The following is a 22,311-nucleotide window of genomic DNA, read 5'->3' as shown; positions in this document are numbered from 1 at the left end:
CTGTGTGCAGATATGATAAGCCCGGAAGGTATCCATCAGCTTTGGCTGACTCTATTTCCATAAGAAGATCGCTCAATTCATGAAGTTTTGAGTAATCTCTGTTTGATATTCTTGGAAAACTTTCAACACGTCTGAAAAGTGCTCGTTCGATAACCTCTGGAGCACCGTAACACTCTTCCAGTCTAGACCATATCATGTCAAGGCCCTTCAATGGCTGATTAATGTGTACTGACCTCATGCGTTTAGCATGTTCAGCTGATTCTTTTCCCAACCATTTGACTAACAAGTCCATTTCTTCACTTGCTATTAAATCCAGACCACCTACAGCATTCTGAAAGGACCGTTGCCAGGCTCTAAAGCTTTCCGGTTGGTCATTGAACTGTATTAATCCAGTGTTAACCAGTTCACGGCGGGCAAAATATCTGACAAAATCTGAAATATCTGTTTTGTCTTGTTGAAAAGCTTGCGGTGCTTGACTTGTCATCGGGAAATGTGTCTGTCGTCTGTGCTGGCTATCATTGGGTGTGTTAGCAGAAGAATTATACCTGGCTGGTGTAAATTGTGATAGTTGAGCAGAATCTCCCTTTGCTCGCGTGTGATAAACTTCAGCATCGTCTGAACAACTCTCTCGCTTGAGGGATGTAGCTGGAACAGAATTTATGACTGGTAACTCTGTGTGAGGCTGTAAGGTCTCTCCTGAAGAGAGTGGCTCTGCTTTTGATGCTGATTCTGTGTCTGCAAGTAGATTCATCTTTTCAACATATTCACTTGTCCGCTGTATAACATCAGCAGGAGTTGCTTCCAGTTGAAGCTCATGTTTACTGTGGACGCTGGTGTCAACAGCTGCTTCTAAAGCCTCTGCTTCAGCTACGGCTGCCGCTGTCTCTCTCTCTAACACCATTTTGTCCATTTTTGCCTCCAATTTGGCTTTCTCCACCTTTATTCTTTCCTCTTCATCTGCAAATCTTAAACGTGCCTTGGCAGCTTCAGCTTTTGCTCTGGCTAAAGCAGCTGCTGCGCTCTTAGAAGAGCTGCCCGATCGTGAACACGACAAATAGGATCTCGTTTTGAGTGAGGGTGTGGACTCCATAATGCACACTATACTGTTTCACTTTACTTGAATCTTCATAACTGGTGCTGTAAACTATTCTTGTAGCCACTTTTTCACTGTACTGTCCTCAACATAGCTTTTTAGCGTTTTGACAGTCAGTTAAACTCCCTTCCCTCACACAACTCTAAAGACAAGAAGTTTGTTTGCTCACAGGTTTAATGGTCTTGGGGATGGAGTGAAACTACAAATAAACAAATGAAGATATTAAGTAATAATGTCCAGAAACTCACAAACTACAAAATCATAAGATTTACATAGTATCATTTTCTGTACTGCTTGGAAATACACATAGCCTTTTTCTTACGTAAATATACAGTAAAGTAATATGATGTCAAAGCAAATATCTCAGTGCAAATGACTGATTCACTTAACCATAACCGTTCATATTTATATACAGGTATAATGAACACTTAAGTAAATCAAATGAATACTTACAAGTGATGCTGTCTCAAGGTTAAAGATTAGAGAATATATGGCGACTGAAGAGAGCCATCGTTATCGCTGCCCACATGGAGCACGCACTACTTCCTGATTCACGTGAAGAGCAGAATTTGCATTTTTAACGTAACATTGAACTTGCCACTAGATGGCGCTCTAAACCGTTAATAAAATGAATAGGTGAATTACTGTCATTAAAGAATTATAATCAATAAACAAATCTCTTCTGAAATAAAACACTAAACATGAAATCTGTTTAAATCAAACTTGTTCCAGGACAGTCAGTGTTCATGACTCCACCATAAGAAAGAGACTGGGCAAAAATGGCCAAGATGAAAACCGCTGCTGAGCAAAAAGAACATAAAGGCTCATCTCAGTTTTGCCAGAACACATCTTGATGATCCCCAAGACTTTTGGGAAAATACTCTGTGGACTGACGAGACAAAAGTTGAAAAAAGTTTTGCTGCTTCTGGACCCGGAAGACTTGCTGTAATAAATGGAACCATGAATTCTGCTGTTTTCCAAAAAATCCTGAAGGACAATGTCCGGCTATCTGTTGGTGACCTCAAGCTGAAGCGAACTTGGGTTCTGCAGCAGGACAATGATCCAAAACACACCAGCAAATTCACCTCTGAATTCGCTAAAGAAAAACAAAATGAAGACTTTGGAGTGGCCTAGTCAAAGTCCTGACCTGAATCCTATTGAGATGCTGTGGCAGGACCTTAAAAAACCCTCCAATGTGGCTGAATTACAACAATTCTGCCAAGATGAGTGGGCCAAACGCTTGATTGCAGTTGTTGTTAAGGGTGGCCCAACCAGTTATTAAGTTTAGGGGGCAAACACTTTTTCACACAGGGTCATGTGGGTTTGGATTTTGTTTTCCCTTTATAATAAAAAAAAAAAACTTCATTCAAAAACTGCATGTTGTGTTTACTCGTGTTTGAATTTGTTTGATGATCTGAAACAAAGTGGGACAAACATGCAAAAAAAAAAAAAAAAATCAGGAAGTAATGCGTTACTTGAAAAAAGTAATCTGATTATGTAACCAGCGTTACTTGTAATGCACAACCCCAACACTGCAAACAGCACAGCATATGAGTTTTTGCAAAATAACTGTTAACAAATTACAAGTCAAAATGAATGGTGTGTCTGGTGTTTTTATTGAGTGAAGACAGAAATGAGAGTAAAGTTCTGACGGATGTTGAGTTTAGCAGAGGTCTCCCTCAGTAGTCATTTTAACCACTTCCTCAAGCACGCCGACTCTTTCGGCATTGACATCTAGGGCATTTTGCAACAACTCTAGATGCTCCTGAAACAACCACCACATGCATAAACACTTATGGATGCAGCGCTGTCTTCTGCGTTCACACAGACACTTCCAGTTGCCAGACTTGGTGTCAAACGAGACACGTGTCCTTCCAAACTGACACCATTTGTCCTCAAGGTCAGCGTACACAGAAAAGTAAACACACCTCTCTGAAAGGTCATGCTCGCCCCAAAAAATAGGGTACACACAATTGACTCCCTCTATACATGCCCTGGAGTTCATCTCCTGGCACTCTTGTTTCTCTGACGTGGACAGGAGGTGTTTGTGGGTCATTTCCTCTAGCGAGTTAGCGCATAGCGGCGGAGGGGGAACGTAGTGCCGCGCGTGATTAGTTCTGACGAGGTGACGGCATTCCTTACCAGGATTCCCGCTCTGGGCCTGCGCTTTCATGAAATCCCAGCATTCCTCCAGTTCACACAGAAGAACCTGTAAGGAGAAGGATTTGCGGATGTGAATGGGCACTCTAGGTCCGTGCAGATCCTTGGGCGTAACATAGATTGCATTTTTGGCATCTACGCATAAAATGGGCTGCTGGTCTTGGCTGTGCTGTAATCTCTCATGTCGTCTCAAATTTGATGTGGTGGTAAAGTGGATCCCACACTTTTGGCACGATGACTTGTTGCCTGGTGTCTTGTCTTCGTTGTCCGTTTCTACACTTTCTAAGAGGACTGTTGTAGGTTGTAGCTCGACTGGAAAAAGAAATAAAACTTTCAGATGAATCCCAATTTAGTTTTCCGAAACTAAAAATCTTAAATAAGCACTGGAGTCATTAAATATTCTCTTGGATATATCTCTGCAATTGAAAAATGATTAAGCAGCATTGCTCACCTGTGGATTTGTCTGTCATTTCAACACCTGCAGACATATGAAACACATCAATATTGAAGGATATTAATTAACAAGAATTACCTTGGATGTGCTCAAATAAGCATATTTTGTTTATATTCTATCTACAATGTAGATAATGCTAATAAGTATGTATATACGGTGTATATCTTTTAATGGTAATGTTTATGTAAAAATGACAAAGCTAAGAAAAATAACTATTAGAGGTGTAAAATACTATATGAAGTAATTTTACTTGATTACTGTACTTTTCTATTATTTTGGGGGATTTGTAATTAAATACATTTCTGAAGAAAAAAAACTTTTTACTTCTTACAGTTTTATTTCATCTTGAAAAGTACATTATAATTTTATTTTATCTTATGCATATTAAAGGAGTAGTTCACTTCCAGAACAAAAATGTACAGATAATTTTCTCACCCCCTTGTCATCCAAGATGTTCATGTCTTTCTTTCTTCAGTCGTAAAGAAATTATGTTTCTTGAGGAAAACATTTCAGGATTTTTCTCCATATAGTGGACTTCTATGAGTTTGAACTTCCAAAATGCAGTTTAAATGCAACTTTAAAGGGCTCTAAACAATCCCAGCTTAAAGTTAAGGGTCTTATCTAGTGAAACGATCGGTTATTTATATACTTTTTAACCATCTAGCAGAGCTAGACCAGATGAGCGTTTGAGGTAAATAGTATAGACATTGTAATAACTGTTAGTTTTGCTAGATAAGACCCTTCTCCCTCGGCTGGGATCATTTAGAGCCATTTGAAGCTGCATTTAAACTGCATTTTGGAAGTTCAAACTCATAAAAGTCCACTATATGGAGAAAAATCCTGAAATGTTTTCCTCAAGAAACATAATTTCTTTACGACTGAAGAAAGAAAGGCATGAACATCTTGGATGACAAGGGGGTGAGTCCAATATCTGTACATTTTTGTAATCTAATCTGAGGAAGAATATTGAGGTAGCAAAGTTGCACTTTTGCATTGTTCACTGAGTAAGTACTTTTTACACCTTATTACTATACAGCCCAATTCAGATTTGATATTACATTTTGCATTCAAGACCATTCCATAAAAAATGTCTTGTGACGGACACAAACCGTGGTTGGTAATATGGATTTTGTAATCCTTTGTCCTTTGCAATATTTTTAAGCACATGGGGCAATGCCAGTGGCTCCTGCCGTGGCCTCCATCAGAACAATAACAGGGGATAGAAAACTTCCCTGTCAAAAACAGACAACATCACAGTTGAGAACGAGGGTAAAATACTATTAGTGTGCAAAATATGTGTTGTTGAAATGGTAACTGGTCAATTACCGATGCCAGAATCTTTATAATATATAGCGAATCTGAGATGTCTCTTTTTGAGGTGATGTTTAGATGCAGTTACTGGATTTCTACAGTAGAGACAGTCAAGGTCCTTCATCACACTGAAAAGCTCCTCTTCATCAACAAACACAAATACTCGCTCTGTGGAAGTCATACAAATATATAAAATACATCTTATTGAACCATGTGGATCACTTCCCTGCTGAACAAAACAGCATATGCTGGTTAGGTATGTTTTGGTACTGGGATGATGGTTTTAGCTGGTTTATGCTGGTCCTTTGCTGGTTTATGCTGGTCCTTTGCTGGTTTATGATGGTCCTTTGCTGGTTTATGATGGTCATTTGCTGGTTTATGCTGGTGCTTTACTGGTTTATGATGGTCTTTTGCTGGTTTATGCTGGTGCTTTGCTGGTTAATGATGGTCTTTTGCTAGTTTATGCTGGTGCTTTGCTGGTTTATGATGGTCTTTTGCTGGTTTATGCTGGGTGCTTTGCTGGTTTATGATGGTCTTTTGCTGGTTAATGCTGGTCCTTTGCTGGTTTCTGCTGGTCCTTTGCTGGTTTATGCTGGTGCTTTGCTGGTTTATGATGACCTTTTGCTGGTCCTTTGCTGGTTTCTGCTGGCCCTTTGCTGGTTTGTGATGGTCTTTTGCTGATTTATGATGGTCTTTTGCTGGTTTATGATGGTTCTTTGCTGATTTCTGCTGGTGCTTTGCTGGTTTATGATGGTCTTTTGCTGGTCCTTTGCTGGTTTCTGCTGGCCCTTTGCTAGTTTGTGATGGTCTTTTGCTGGTTTCTGCTGGTCCTTTGCTGGTTTATGATGGTCTTTTGCTGGTTAATGCTGGTCCTTTGCTGGTTTATGCTGGTCCTTGACCAGCAACATGACCAGCATAAACCTATGGAAGTTTATTCCTAACAAAATTAAATTGAAAATTCAAATGCCTAAAAAGAACAAATAATAAATCAAAATCTCAAAACAACTTCTCAAATAATAAATCAAATACTCAAATTAATAAATAATAAATCAAACTCTTAAAATGGCTTCTCAAATGAGAAATCAAATGTTCAAATGCGATTTAATTTTCTCATTTGGGGAAGCATAAATTGTATCAAAAATCAAATTAAAAATCTTTTGTATTTTATATTTAATTTTCATTATTAACCCAGTATAAACCTGTCATAATTAAATCTATAATTCAGTGCTCAAATCATAAATCAAATGCTCATACCGACATGACAAATAATAAATCAAATTCTCAAACCAACATCGCAAATGGCAAATCAAATGCTCGTACGGACATCGCAAATGATAAATAAAATACTCAAACGGAAACCGCAAAAGGCAAATCAAATCTTCAAATGATAAATCAAATGCTAAAATATTAAATAAAACACTCAAACGCAAACCACAAAAGACAAATCAAATGCTTAAATGATAAATCAAACGTCCAAACTGAAACAGCAAATGATAAATCAAATGCTGAAATGGACATCGCAAATGATAAATCAAATGCAAATGAGGAGTGTCAATCAAGCATAGTGAAGGCGGAGCTTTGAGACGCCACGAGCAAGATCGCGAGTAAAATATTTGCTTGACAGGTACGAGCTGCCATCAAAACCTGCCACAAAGATCAGTGTGAACGATCACACAGTACCACTTGGGTCTTTTTCTATTAATTTGGCCTCTTGTACAATATATAATTACTTATTTCTTACCCCAAATGCAGCGAGTCCTGCTACAGTGTGAACCACAACGGTACGCACGATAAGTCAATATATTTATCATTAACCAAACGCTTTAAACTGCCTCAAGATCTCACAATTCATGCATGTGATCAAACAGTGCAATTTCTACACTTATTTACCTGTACCGTACCTTTTTTATTTTTTCCCTTTATGTAATATAGTTAATAAAGAGCAGGTTCTGTGGCAATAAGCGTCGCGCCGGTGTTCTATTTAGGGGTACATTTCATATCAGCCAAAAAGTCATAAAATCAGTATCAGTACTTTTTAAAAAAATAAACTAGGTGGTTGAATAATATATCCCCTTAATGTGCTAAATTAATTATTTGGCAAGCTTAAGCTCTAATGAAAATTAACATTAACATTAACGAAGAATAACATTTGATTCATTATTTATTAAAGGTGCAATGTGTAATATTTAAGAGGATCTCTAGACAGAAATGCAATATAGTATACATAACTATGTTTTCAGGGATGAATTAAGACCTTACTTAATGAACCATTATGTTTTTATTACCTTAAAATTATCAGTTTATATCTACATACACCGCGGGTCCCCTCACATGGAAGTCGCCTATTGTTTCTACAGTAGCCCTAAACGGACAAACTGCTCTACAGATCGTGTTTCATCACTGTTGTTCTAGCGGAAAAACACTGACACAATGATGAACAAGTAACTGTAATATTCACAATAACATCGTTTTATTTAATTATTAAGTAAATATAATTACTTAATTTACGTTTTAAAAGAAACCTCATTACTCTTTGCTGTCTAAAACGACGACATCTTAATCCCGTGTGGGCCACCGTAGCTTCTGTAAAGGGAGGGGTGAGCGGTGGACGGGAGCCGTTGGTTCCAATCACCATAGATATATAAACGTAGATGCCTCATTAGCGACTGTTTCTATGGGCCTTTATACGTAAGCCGTTCGCCATTTTGCTGCGGTCCACTCGACGTCATTCACCCATAGATCTAAGTAAATCACCATAGTAATCACTGAATATTCGAAATGCCACAGTCCTGCACAGCCGTTGGTCTGCGAACCTACTGTATGGTGAATGACGTCAAGTGGTCCGTTCCAAAATGGCGGACGCATCTATGTGCTTGGAGCGGTCCAATCATAGATATATATACGTAGATGCCTCATTAGCGACTGTTTCTATGGGCCTTTATACGTAAGCCGTTCGCCATTTCGCTGCGGTCCACTTGACGTCATTCACCCATAGATCTAAGTAAATCACCATAGTAATCACTGAATATTCGCAATGCCACAGTCCTGCACAGCCGTTGGTCTGCGAACCTACTGTATGGTGAATGACGTCAAGTGGTCCGTTCCAAAATGGCGGACGCATCTATGTGCTTGGAGCGGTCCAATCATAGATATATATACGTAGATGCCTCATTAGTGACTGTTTCTATGGGCCTTTATACGTAAGCCGTCCGCCATTTTGCAGCGGTCCACTTGACGTCATTCACCCACGGATCTATGTAAATCACCATAGTAATCGCTGAATATTTGAAATGCCACAGTCCTGAACAGCCGTTGGTCTGCGAACCTACAGTATGGTGAATGACGTCAAGTGGACCGTTCCAAAGTGGCGACGCATCTACGTGCTTGGAGCGGTCCAATAGACCTTTCTCACAGAAACCGGAAATACGCAATCGCAGGGTATGCAGACTTCCTGTGTAATGTCAACACAGCAGAAAGCCGGGTAATTTAAAATTAAAATGGAGAGAGTCTACACAACTTCCCTCACTGTTGCCAAAGATAACTTTTGCCGACGTGATAAGAGTCATGGAGGAAAACTCCGTCACAAAGAGGAACAAATTGGATAAAGGATATACATTTTTCCACGAAGTTTATCCGGGACGTTCTAAAACGCTTAACGTGAAAAACGCTTAACGTGGCTTAACGTACGTAAAAAACGACCAGGAAACTCCAAATTTCTGTCAAACCTTACTTGGAACAAACACTAACTACTATCAAAAGAACAAACCCTTATTCCACAGACAGTGAATTATATCACGTTAAGCGTTTTCTCCCCCATAGAAGCTCATTATAAGGAAACTGCTTAACGTGGTTTAACTTACCTCAACAGCGACCAGAGAAGACCAAATTTCTGTTAAATTTCACTTATAATAAACACTTGCTGCTCTCAAAAGAACGAGCTCTTATTCAGCATATAAAGTGATCGCCCCCCATAGAAGTCCATTATACAAAAAAAAAGCTTAACGTGGCTTAAAATTTTACTTATAATAAACACTTTCTGCTGTCAAAAGAATGAGCTCTTATTCAGCATATAAAGTTAATAATATCACGTTAAGCGTCCCCATAGAAACCCATAAGGAAACAGCTTAACGTGGTTTAGCGTATCTTAACAACGACTGGGAAAAAAACAAATTTCTGTCAAAAAATACTTATATAAAAGTACTTGCTGCTGTCAAACGAATGAGATCTCATTCATCATATAAAGTGAATTATATCGTGTTAAGCGTTTTCTCCCTATAGAACTCCATTAAGGAAAAAGCTTAACATGGTTTGTTATAATGGACTTCTATGGGGGGCGATCACTTTATATGCTGAATAAGAGCTCATTCTTTTGAGAGAAGCAAGTATTTATTATAAGTAAAATGTAACAGAAGTTTGGTCTTCCCTGGTCGCAGTTGAGGTACGTTAAACCACGTTAAGCTGTTAATTATAATGGGCTTCTATGGGGGAGAAAACGCTTAACGTGATATAATTCACTTTATCTGTGGAATAAGGGCTCGTTCTTTTGATAGTAGTTAATGTTTGTTCCACGTAAGGTTTTACAGAAACTTGGGGTTTCCTGGTCGATTTTTACATACATTAAGCCACGTTAAGCGTTTTTCACGTTGTTTAACTGGTTACCGGCATACCGGGGCGGAAATAGGTTTACACAGCAATTACGTATTTCCGGTGCAAAATACGGAAGTTGTGAGAAAGGTCTATGGGGTATCTACGTATATATATCTATGCCAATCACAATCTCACCGCTAGATGCCGCAAAAATCTACACACTGCACCTTTAATTATTTATTGTATTATTTTATTTTATCATTATTTTATTATTTCATTATACAACTGTGTTACTGTCAAATGCTGTGTTGAATGAAACATGAATGAAGTACCACATGTTTGATAACACTACACATTTAAATAACATAAGTACTGGAATAAAACCTTATAATCACGTATTGCCTACAGTATCGATCAAAACGAAAGTATCTTAACATGTATTAACGCTTATCCTCTTCCACCAGGAGGTGGCGACAACTGCACGTTTAAAAAAGTATCTCCAATTTATAAAAGAAAATTGTTTTACAATTTATCCAGAATCATGCAACTTTGGTTTACATGTTTATTACTTCATATCATTCATTAAAATAGAAGTTTAATTTTATAAAGTACAAGTTCATATCAAAATGCACCTGCGTTTTTTTTTTTTTTTCATTTTGTGTTTTTTAGTTGAATAAAATACAAAGTTTCCCTATTTTCTTCCTATATATTTCATCATTCAGCGTTTCTTTAAAAAAGTTTAAAAATCTGTTCTCGTTCTCGTGAACCCAGTATCATGTCTTGTCTTGTGAGATAAGTGTCTTGTCACACCCCTAATAAATACACATATGTGACCCTGGACCACAAAACCAGTCTTAAGTCGCTGGGGTATGTTTGTAGCAATAGCCAAAAATACATTGAATGGGTCAAAATTATTGATTTTTCTTTTATGCCAAAAATCATTAGGAAATTAAGTAAAGATCATGTTCCATGAAGATTTTTTGTAAAATTCCTACTGTAAATATATCAAAATGTAATTTTTGATTAGTAATATGCATTGTTAAGAACCTAATTTGGACAACTTTAAAGGTGATTTTCTCAGTATTTAGATTTTTTTGCACCCTCAGATTCCAGATTTTCAAATAGATGTATCTCGGACAAATATTGTCCTATCCTAACATACCATACATCAATGGAAAGCTTATTTATAGAGCTTTTATATGATGAATACATCTCAGTTTTGTAAAATTTAACCTTATGACTGGTTTTGTGGTTCTGATGGTTTATAAAATAGGGTAAAAACAAAGTAAAAGAATGTAGAACAGGTAAATAAGTGTAGAATTTGTTTGCTCACATGCATGAATGGAGTGTAAACAGTGAGATCTTGAGGCAGGCTAAAGCGTTTGGTTAATGATGAATATTGACTTATCGTGCGTACCGTTGTGGTTCTCGCTGTAGCAGGACTCGCGAGGAGCGTCTCGCTGCAGCAATGCATTTGATTTATCATTTGCGATGTCCATTTGAGCATTTGATTTGCCTTTTGCGGTTTCCGTTTGAGTATTTTATTTATCATTTGCGATGTCCGTACGAGCATTTGATTTGCCATTTGCGATGTTGGTTTGAGAATTTGATTTATTATTTGTCATGTCGGTATGAGCATTTGATTTATGATTTGAGCACTGAACTATAGATTTAATTATGACAGGTTTATACTGGGTTAATAATGAAAATTAAATATAAAATACAAAAGATTTTTAATTAGCTTTTTGATACAGTTTATGCTTCCCCAAATGAGGAAATGAAATCGCATTTGAACATTTGATTTCTCATTTGAGAAGCAAATTTTAAGAGTTTGATTTATTATTTAATAATTTGAGCATTTGATTTATCATTTGAGCAGTTGTTTTGAGAGTTTAATTTATTATTTGATCTTTTTAGGCATTTGAATTTTCATTTGAATTTTGTTAGGAAAAAACTTCCATATAAACCAGCAAAAGACCTTCATAAACCAGCATCCCAGCACCAAAACATACCTAACCAGCATATGCTGTTTTTTCAGCAGGGTTGAGATATGGTTTCCTGAACTTCTAAAGTAATATATTATGTTTTGATATTTATGACAGCGTTTAACTTATGTGGTAAAACACTAAAGTAATGTTATTCATAGCCCTTACTTTAAAATCAAAAATCAGCACTTAAAGAAAATTATAATTCTAATATAAAGCTTTATACTCACCAGTCATGATTCACTTTCGGAGCCTATAAATACATTTAAAAGACAAATTTAATTAAGCACGAAATACTATTTAAAACATACTCTGAAAAACTACATTATAACAATATACTACTATTTTTACTACAGTAAAACTAGGAGTCTATGCCAAAATAAATCACACAATTACACAAAATAACAGATTGTGATGCTTCTTAGAATTGTATTTTTACAGTATGCACAAGAACTATGGCATTTTAGTGTAAACTGTGATTAACGTAGTGTTTTTGGTAACAGTTCACGTTAATAGTAGTACTGAAACCGTTTACTATAACCATAATGAACAAAGATATATCTACTAACCTCCCACAAGCAGATGTGTGGATGTAAATCAAATCAAATTTCCTGTCAGATCTCTCGATACCGATTCTCTAAAGACGATACCACAATTTTAAGAGCATCGATCAACTGCTGTTTGAAAAAAACATATACATACGCTATATTAGAAATAAAACAAGCGAGTGAGCAGCTGTGCGACGCCGAATGTCTGACGCAGAGTCACGTGACTGTCGCCTTTTGAAAGACGTGCTGCTGCTGCTGACAAAAAAAACATGTTTCCCATTTTCAAATAAGGACCTACTTTACTAAAGTACAATGACAAAGGTCTGTTTGTCACAGAGCAAGAGCGACGTATTTAGGTAAACTACACGTGCATTTTATCCATTTCACATCCCAGAATACAAAAAACAAACGATAACTTCTGATTTTGCAACTGTGTGTCATGTTTACATTAAACAGAGTAATACTGATATAGCAGCGTGTTTTAAAACATACTGTCAATTCACTTGGGATTCATAATTCATGCTCAAATGATAGTGCCATTTTTAATTTGTTTAATTATATGTTAAATCTCGGAAATAAAAAAACAACAACACATAGTTGGGTGTCTTATGAAAGTTTCTGACAGTTTAGGTCTTTATTTGCCTATTTATTTTATTTTCCTGCGCTCTTTTGAACAGTAGAGAGTGTGAGGCATATATATATATATATATATATATAATATCTATGCCTCACACTCTCTATATTTATCCAATAAACCACTGGTTAAGAGTAACTTGATTCTGAAGCCGAAAACAAAAGTAACAGGTAATGGATTTAATTAATTGAGCCAGTTCTTTACATCGTCATGTGAGTTATTGACACAAATGCTCATGTGGGACACTTTCTGATTGCAGATTATGGGACCAGTGTTGGGGAAAGTTTCTTTTATATGTAGTGCATTATAATATTGCATTACTCCCTAAAAAAGAAACTTACTTTTTATGGAAAGGACACATTGCATTATACTTTAGCTGTATACTTTCACGTTACATTTTAAATCTGGGCAGGGCTTGCTTGTTTGTTTTTAAAATAAAAAGTTACATTTTGGCAAATGTAAAAGCCCTTTCACACAATTACGAATTTATATCACAAAATTCTGACTTAATTTTTCAGAATAAGGGAATTCGGACTTTTTAACTCACAATTATGAGTTTATATCATGCATTTCTAAATTAGTAACTTACAATTACGAGTTAATATCATGCAATTCTAAAAAAATATGGAATCATTAAATGTCGAGGAAAAAAAATATGGAATCTGAATCTGAAAATGATGAAATTTGTATTTCTGAAACACATATCTAAAATGCTAATTAGTCAGCAGTTAAAAGAGAGTGCTTACAGACCTTAAAGAGCTGTAGAACATGGCTTATTGTAAGGAAACATGTCTAAACCAAGAAAGCTGTGAGTTGAAATGATGAAACGGATTATAAAACTCCTTCAAGATGGAAATCCATCAAAAAGTGTGGCAAAAGAAGCTGGATCTAAGTTGAAAGTTGTTTCTGAAATTTGGTGTAAGTATAAACAAAATGGAAAGATAAAAAAACCCCGAAAACATACAGGCAGATTAAGGAAGACATCAGTTTTTCATGATAGAAATCTCAAAGCAATTTGCCTTGAAAATAAAAAATGCACAACGAAACAAATGATGAACAAATGTGGAAATGAAGAGTCGATGTGAGACAGAACTGTGAGAAACCGGCTGAATGAAATGAGATTTACATCAGTTTAAAACCAGCACCTAAACAAAAGAAAACAAGATTGGAGCGGGCTTAAGAGAAGTAGTCATGGAGTGTGAATGATTGGATGAAAGTGATATTCAGTGATGAATCACAACTCTGAAATGGACAAGAAGAAGATGCTGGATCTTTTGTCTGGTGCCATTCTAACGAAATGTAACAAGATGACTGCCTGAAGAAAACAATCAAATTTCCCAACTCATTTCTAATAATGGGGTTGAATGTCAGGTAAAAGACCATCCTTACCTCAACAGTCAATTCACAGGTTTACACTGAAACCTTGCACACTTTTCTCATTCCATCAATAGAAAAGAAGTTTGGTGATTATGTTAGGATGATAATGCACCTTGCCACAGAGCAAAGAGTGTTAAAGCTTTTCTTCAGGAAAGGCACATCAACTCAATGACATTACCAGCAAACAGTCCGCATCTCAATCTGATTGAAAATGTATGCTGGAAATTGAAAAACTGGGCTCCATCTTGCAAAGCTGATCTGTCAACCGCTATTCAAGAAAGTTGGTTTTTCATTAGTGAATTCAGGCCGTCATAAATGCCAGAAGAGGTGCAACAAAGTACTAATCCTGTTTTTTGGTTTATGATTCCATATTTTTTTTTCCTCAACATTGAATGATTCCATATAAATGCGTTTTTCCTGTACTTGATATGGAAACTAATTTTCCATTAATTAAAAGAACTTAATCTGATTTGTTTGAGGTATGTTTTACATAACCAAAATGTTGAATTAATGAACAAAAATGGTTGTGTCATATCTGTGATTTGTTTATTTGCTATGAAGTACAAAAAAATTGGGTGAACAACATTTAAGTGTGGTGATTCCATCATTTTTTTGTTGTAGGATGTAGGACTGATTTGCAGGACCGTGGATGATTGCCAGTGCTGGACAGACTATGTCATTACAGTTTTTTTTACAGATGCTAGGACTCATTTCTTAATACTTTGGTCACTTTTGCAAAACTCTTGACACAGTGAGCACAACAGAAGTCTATGTGGGCTAAACTGAGGATCAATTATCATTGTTTTGGCACAAAATGCATTCAATGACTACATCTCTCAAATTTCATGAATTCTTTTCTCAGTCAGACACAACAACTGCCAAAAATCTTTGTACGTACAGGACATTTTGCACATGCTTATATACTGTTTTCAAAACTGTTAAACTTATCCTCAAAACAATAACATAATGCAAAACTGAATAAGACAGCAAAGTTCAACAGCAATATTTTATTGATATTTCAAATCTGAAAATGCAGTTAAACCAGCCACAGCTGATTCTCATTGTAGATGAACATCTACACAGGTGTTACTCTTTCAATTTCATTACGAAAGGAGACAACTGCTGAATAGGTTTGTATTGTGATGTAAACATGGACCCAAATAAAAATAAACGGCATAAAATATTGACGAATTCTGCATCATGTCTGATTCATTCCAGTAACATATATATATTGCAATTATAAACAGAGATGTGTCCTTGTTTTACACAAGAAAACACTGTGTGATGCCACAAGCTGTTAGTGTTTTTTAGCTCATGTTTGTTGGCTGTCAACCTTTGCTAGTGTTCTGGAAGAATGAGTTTATTTGAGACCTGAATAAAGTGTTTTGGTAGTTGTAGTGCATTTTGAATGTGAAATGAACTGCTTTCAAGTTTCAATTCAATTCAAGTTTATTTGTATAGTGCTTTTCACAATACAAATCATTGCAAAGCAGCTGTACAAAAAAAAGTAGGCTACTACAATATATTTAGTAGCTTATTAGTGGTGACTACTGTGTCAAGTCGATGTACCTATGGTATAAATGTTAAAATCAGTAATGGTGTAATCATACAGATGATGAACACTAATAGTAATGATTAAGTGTTGCAATCAAACTTGTAGAAAAATTGTGTAGTGCTGAATGTTGTTTCAAGGCTGGCATCATCTCTTCTTCTGAATCCAGGCTGAATCTTGTGTAATTCCTAGTTACCACGGGATGGCAAGCTGAAAGTCGGTTAGGAGAATTGTGTGAAGAGTTTTGCAAAAGTGACCTAAGTATTGAGAAATGCGTCTGTAAAAAACTGTATTGCAAGGGTTTTCAGACCTGTCCCAGTTTTTTTCCGTATTAGACACCCAATTCAAGTCTTGCAGGCTCTACTAATGAGCTGATGAGTTGAATCAGGTGTGTTAGATGAAGACATTTTTTAAATGTGCAGGGCTGAGGTCCTCCTGCAAGTTAAAAACCCCTGCATTCATACATTACAAATGCATCTAATATAATCTTTAATATCACAGGACTCTTAAAAATAAAGGTGCTTTACGATGCCATAGAAGAGCTTTTTTTGTCTAAATGGTTCTATAAAGAACCTTTAACATCTTCAGATTATAAAAAGGTAAGAAAGTGATGGTTGTTTAAAGAACCTTTGACTGAATGGTTCTTTGTCAAGAACTAAAAATGGTTCTTCTATGGCATCGCTGTGAAGAACCTTCTAAAGCACCTTTATTTTTAAGAGTGTAGCTTAGGTCAATGTCTATTATTAATATAAACAACATTCTCCATAAAACATTCACCTATGAGTTACTTTTAGTTGTAGTACCAGATCAGCGGAAATATTTCTAATGCAAACATCTTCCTTACAGTTTGTTTCCTCCTTTTCCTTGCTTTCAGATCAGGCTGTATGGGAAGAGAGTCACTTTGAAGTGATTCTGCTATTGTTATGCTCAGAAAGCCAAGAGCTAAGCTTACTGCAATCAAAGCACTCCTGCCAGCATTTCCTTCTAGCAATGGAAAGCCGTGAGATCTTGAACTTTTCATCATGAAAAGTGCTCTGCTGTCAGTGCTAGACAATGGAAAGTCTTCATACAGGAATCAATTTATCATATACATCTCTTACAAGCAGTAACGTTGTGTTATCTGCTGCTTTAAATAGTCAAGATCCTAAGTCTAAAGCCAAATTCAATTCAAATTGGTTTATCAGCTGGAAAAAAAAGCAATATTTGTTCATCTCCATTTTGTGGACTTTCCTATTCCCATAGAATTATTTCAACTTAGTTATTATAGTGATTTAGATGAAGGTTTAGAGTTAGTACCTAGTTATTACCAGTTATTGTAATCACTATAAGTAGACAGTATGCACACACACAACTTGACTGTAAAATAAAGCGCTATTATAGCTGTTAGTGCGAACAGGCCCTAAAGGAGTAGTTCACTTCCAAAACAAAAATCTATAGATTTACTCACCTCCTTGTCATCCAAGATGTTCATGTCTTTCTTTCTTCAGTCGATGTGAAATTAGGTTTCTTTAGGAAAAATATTCAGGAATTCTCTCCATATAATGGATTTCAATGGTGCCCCTGAGTTTGAACTTCCAAAATGCAGTTTAAATGCAGCTTCATAGGGCTTTAAATGATCCCAGACCAGGGAGAAGGGTCTTATCTAGCAAAACAATTGGCCACTTTCGAAACAAATTTACAATTTATATACTTTTTAAACCTCAAACACTCATATTGTCTGCATAAACTGTTTGTTTCCAGTTCAATATGGTCAATACAGTTAGGGTATGTTGGAAAACTCCCGTCTCTTTTTCTTGAACTTCAAAATCGTTGTTTGATCTTCTTTGCATAATCACTTTATAAACACCTAGTCGGTATTTCTGCAGAGATGTAGGTCGATTGTGAAGTTAGGGAAGAAAACAAGATGGGAGTTTCCAACATACCCTTAACTGTATTGAACCAGACAAAAACAGTTCATACAGACTTTGACAAGACGAGTGTTGGATGTTAAAAAGTATTTAAATTGTTAATTTGTTTCAATAATGACTGATCGTTTTGCTAGATAAGGCCCTTCTTCCTCGGCTGGGATCGTTTAGAGCCCTTTGAAGCTGCATTTTGGACGTTCAAACTTGGGGGCACCATTGACATCCATTATATGGAGAAACTATTTCTTATCGACTGAAGAAAGAAAGATATGAACATCTTGCATGACAAGGGGATGAGTAAATCTGTGAATTTTGGTTCTGGAAGTGAACTTCTTTAAGTACCACTTTTATCTGCTAAGGAAGAAAAACAATAGCTTTACAAATCATTGATTTTTGCTGGAAGAAGCGTTAAAAAGACCACACAACAATAAGATAAATAGACTGGATTTTAATAAAACAAAATCCGACAGTTTTCAATGAACTATTACATGAAGAAACCGAAGCCTAGATTTTTCCTATAATAGTTTTATAATAATAAGCCACAAGATCCAGCGGCTCTTTGTTTCCTTGCCGAGAGGCTTCTTCCAGCCACACAGGACACAGAGGACCATGTTTATAAAAAGGACTGACGTGCAGCACACTAAATTAAATCACTTATTTTCATGCCATTGTTATCGTATATAAAATATCGAAACTGTGATTCACTTTTACTATAGAAGATAGGTGAAATAAAACAAATGAAATGGAGCTGGATCCCATCATGACCATTAGAAAACTATCCTAGACAACTGGACTCGTAAGGATGTGGGGGGAAAACCAAAACCAAAATAATCAGACCACAATTAATACTAATCTTGGGACGCAGATCTAGAACGAGAGCGGGATTTGGAGCGCGAGCCAGACTTCGATCGAGAGCGTGAACGCCTGTCTGGAGACTTGTATTGGCTCTTCTCAGCCTGAGGCGATGGAGAGCGGGAAGCAGATTTGGCACGACCCCCGTCGCCGTTCTCCATGGGTGAAGCAGATCTGCTTCTGGATTTCTTGCTGACCGATTTCTCCTTGGAGCGTCCACGATCCGACTTGACTTTGGAAGTGCTCTTAGAGCGGGACTTGCGGTCATCGGAGCGGGAGCGAGACTTGCGGCTGGTGGATCGACTGCGGGATTTGTGTGTGCGGGAGCGAGAGTGAGATTTACGATTGCGTGAGCGAGACTTGCTCGATGGAGATTTGGAGCGAGACCTGTGTCCTGACCTGGAACGGGAGCGGTGTCTGCGAGAGCGAGACCTACAAGAGACAAACAAACAGCAGCTGAAGCAAGAGACACAAACATTTGTATTTACATTTATTAATTTACTATTTTTTTTTTTTTTAAATACCTTGAGCGAGATCTTGAGTTGCTCCGAGAACGGCTGCTACGGCGACTCCTACTACGAGAACGACGCCGGCTACGAGAACTGGGAAGAGACGTTTGTTAACTTACTCTGATTATTACATACACAACATTATATGCAGTGTCAACTGGCTCTTATCAAAGCAAAGCTCTGTTGAGCATGCATTCTGGGGCAGGATTGTTTATCAATTAAACATGGGAAAGTTTAAAACCTTTGAAGAAGAAAAAAAAAAAAAAAAAAAAAAAAAAAAAAAAATCATAATCAGTAATTAAATATGTCCCAGAATAGAACCTTGTGGTACACCAGAGGTGAAAACTGCCCAGAAAGTTGTGGTGCACACTATATATAGTCTGCAATATTATTGTAATATTTGTTTTAACGACGTGAGATTTGACATTATCGAGTACATCACAAAAAGCAAACAAAACACCTAAAAGTGCATGCATACATTAAACTAGTACATGTACGCATTTAGAGCGCATTCTTTCACTGCATAATTTAGTCTATTCAAGATGTAGCGGCAGAAAATGTATATTTATATAATTAAATCAGTTAAATCAGTATCACACAAAGAGTGCAATTTTATTTTTACTCCAAAAGTCAGTATGATTACATGTGATATTTTTTTAGAAGTTAATATCAAGAGACATACTTTTTAGACACCACATTTCCTGTTTTTGCAATATGATTGTGTTTTGTTCCTCAATAAACTGTTTAAATGATTAGTTTCATTTGCAATAACTCCTAAACAGTGACTTGCTGACACCTATTGGCAGTTGTAATTTTACATTTAAAGTACCTTAATTTTTTAAAACATTTCAAATAGGGATGCACCGAAATTTAAATTCTTGGCCGAAGCTGAACAAAATTAAACACTGGGCCGAAGGTCGATTACTGAACATGGCTTTTCGTGTATTCTTTGCCCATTTTTTTTAAAAGAGCCCCTTCTTGAATCAGGCATGTGCTTTTAATGCACAAATAAATGCAGCCTTGCTGAGCAAAGGAAAATGTTGTAATAAATGTATTAATAGAGTGGTTATTTTTGTTATTTTTTAAATTTATTTTACAGAACAACAGTTCTAAACAGTCTCTCGCTGTCGGTGCTTGTAATAATTTTCGCATCTTTCTTGGACAGTTTTAAATGTTTCCACACTGCCCACATGTTTGCTGCATTAGTGCATGCCTCTATTTGATCACGTCACACCATTGTTCAGTATAATTTATTTCTGCCTTTTCGCTTATTCGGCCGAACCTCAAAATAGCTTTTTTTTTTTTTTTTTTTTTTTGCCATTTTCAGCCAGATAATTTTGGTTGCTGAACATTCGGTGCGTCCCTAATTTCAAACATTAGTATTTAATGTTATCAAAACATTATGTATTTGTGACTGCAGGTTAAAACTTCTAGAAAAAAATGGTTTTATAAAAGGCAATGCCTGTAAAAGGTAAAAATCTATTTAAACTTATTGGAAAAGATTAATTTATCACTGCTGAGAACTGACCACACAGAATATAAAGAATATCAAAAAAAAAAAAAAAAAAGGTTCAGCTGTCCACGTCGTCCTTAAGATACCAGCACAATAACACACTCAGAAAAATAGGGTCTAATTATCGTTATCCCAGAAAAGAGGTATTTTTTCTGTCAATATTGCACACCCCTACCAGCAAGGTCCTGACCCTAACAAGGTGTCAACATGTCTTGAATATTAATCAAAACCCAATGCAATCTAGAGGCATGACCCTACCAGTTTCACCAAAAATTGATGCGTTGCACTTGTTGTTGATAAGTTAGCACTCACCGAGAGCGGCTGCCAGAATAGGAGCGACGACGCCTTGGTTTGTCTTCAACCAGACGAATTTTCCTGCCATTGATATCTGTTCCATCCAGTTTTTCCAGAGCTCTCCGCATGTCAGAGTAAGAGCGAAACTCGATCACTCCCTCATTGGCACGCTCCTTATGGGCATCAGCGTAGGTTACCTCACCTGCCTGACGCATGAAATCCTGCAAAGGAAACACAAACTTTACCTCCGTGCACAACATTCGTACAGAAACTGCAAAATGAAATTCCAGGACTTTTAGAACTACTTTTCAAGCACACTTTTTTTTTGTTTTCAAGGACTAAAACAATCTCATTACCAAACAATATTATCTTTCAAATTCCAATAAATCAACTAATAAAACAAAATGATCACAGATTCGGGTTGCAAAAATGTGGAATATTTCAGAAACATTTCAGAAATTTTGGAAACTTTCCAGATTTTTTATTTTAATCTTCAAGGGATTTTTGTAAAGTGTCCAGAATTTGTCCACCCCCTTGAAACCCTAATACAGATAAAGTGCAGCACATGCAACGTATGCATTGACTGTGTCAACTTTAACATTTGAAAGAAAACTATAGATATTAAGGATGCTTATTTAGAGTAACTCTTTAATGAATATATGATTGACCTGAAGAATGAAAGCTACAATATCAAAATCACGCTTTTTCAGAAATATCACAATTTTAATCACAATTCTTTGTCATGTTGGTTTTACCATTTTGCAAGTCGTCTGAGCAGTACAGCCGAACTAATTTCCCCATTTTAAAACCAAAGCCCTACATGGTAACACAATATAAAATAAAAAGAATGGCAGATGTTTAGGCCAAAATGAGTGAAGACAATCTTTGTTATTAAAAAATGAGAACAAAGATGTTACAAATACACAATATCAAAATAAAACAATTTTCAGGTAGAGTAGGTGTATTTAGCAGCAGCATTCAAGAAATTGAATTAACAAATATAAAAATAAAACACTAAAAGTATACATTAACTTGTATTAAAGTTCTTCAGTCAAGAGCAGTGAGTGATTTTTTGTTTTATTAGACTACCATCACTCAAATGACAACTGTCAACATTTACTCTCTTGATTTTTTTTAAAACATAAAACATGCTGAACACAACTTATTTTGAAGAATGTGGGTAATCAAACAGTTGCTGGTCCCCAGTTACTCCCATAGTATTTTGTCCTTTTTTCCAACTACCAAAGTCAGTGGGAACCAGCTATGGTACTGTTATCTACATTTATTCTTCTAAATCTAAAGAGGTTTGGGACAAGCAAGCAAGCAATTTTTTTGGTGAACTGTCCATTTAATGACAATCAGCAGCATGTTTAGTTCTGACGCTTTAAGAGCTACACACATCTAATGTCTACAGGCGTGCATCTGTTTTTCTCACAACGGTTTACTTTCACTTTGGACATAACCAACTGTGTTTCTATGTAATTCTTGTGTTTTTGACAGTTTTAGTGAATCAGATGCCAAAGATAGCTTAGTTCAAT

At 36.4% G+C, this 22,311-nt stretch overlaps 2 protein-coding genes across 3 annotated transcripts in view; both read right to left on the bottom strand.

The window, feature by feature from the left end:
* Positions 1-2,621: 2,621 nt before the first annotated feature.
* Positions 2,622-12,311, bottom strand: LOC141291637 (uncharacterized). 2 transcript variants are annotated; one of them, XM_073823793.1, is made up of 6 exons: positions 12,160-12,311; positions 11,821-11,843; positions 5,034-5,186; positions 4,817-4,939; positions 3,705-3,731; positions 2,622-3,565 (listed from the first exon to the last, which is right to left on the bottom strand). In XM_073823793.1, the coding sequence occupies exons 2-6, from the start codon at positions 11,825-11,827 to the stop codon at positions 2,757-2,759; spliced, it is 1,119 nt and encodes a 372-aa protein (XP_073679894.1). In that variant the 5' UTR covers positions 11,828-11,843; positions 12,160-12,311; the 3' UTR covers positions 2,622-2,756. The 2 variants fall into 2 exon arrangements, with proteins under 2 accessions (XP_073679894.1, XP_073679893.1); XM_073823792.1 differs by lacking the exons at positions 11,821-11,843; positions 12,160-12,311 and having other exon boundaries at positions 5,034-5,913.
* Positions 12,312-18,038: 5,727 nt separating this feature from the next.
* srsf6a (serine and arginine rich splicing factor 6a) overlaps positions 18,039-22,311 on the bottom strand; it is a 37,007-nt gene continuing 32,734 nt past the window's right edge. The window contains exons 4-6 of the mRNA XM_073822930.1: positions 20,792-20,994; positions 18,982-19,059; positions 18,039-18,889 (exon numbers count right to left, since the gene is read on the bottom strand). Of these exons, the coding sequence (XP_073679031.1) occupies positions 18,454-18,889; positions 18,982-19,059; positions 20,792-20,994 (717 nt within the window). The 3' untranslated portion in view covers positions 18,039-18,453. The remainder of the gene's footprint in view (positions 18,890-18,981; positions 19,060-20,791; positions 20,995-22,311) is intronic.

The sequence above is a fragment of the Garra rufa genome, chromosome 18 (assembly GCF_049309525.1).
Source record: "Garra rufa chromosome 18, GarRuf1.0, whole genome shotgun sequence".
Classification (NCBI taxonomy): Eukaryota; Metazoa; Chordata; class Actinopteri; order Cypriniformes; family Cyprinidae; genus Garra; species Garra rufa.
This window is presented reverse-complemented; position numbering and strand designations above follow the sequence as displayed.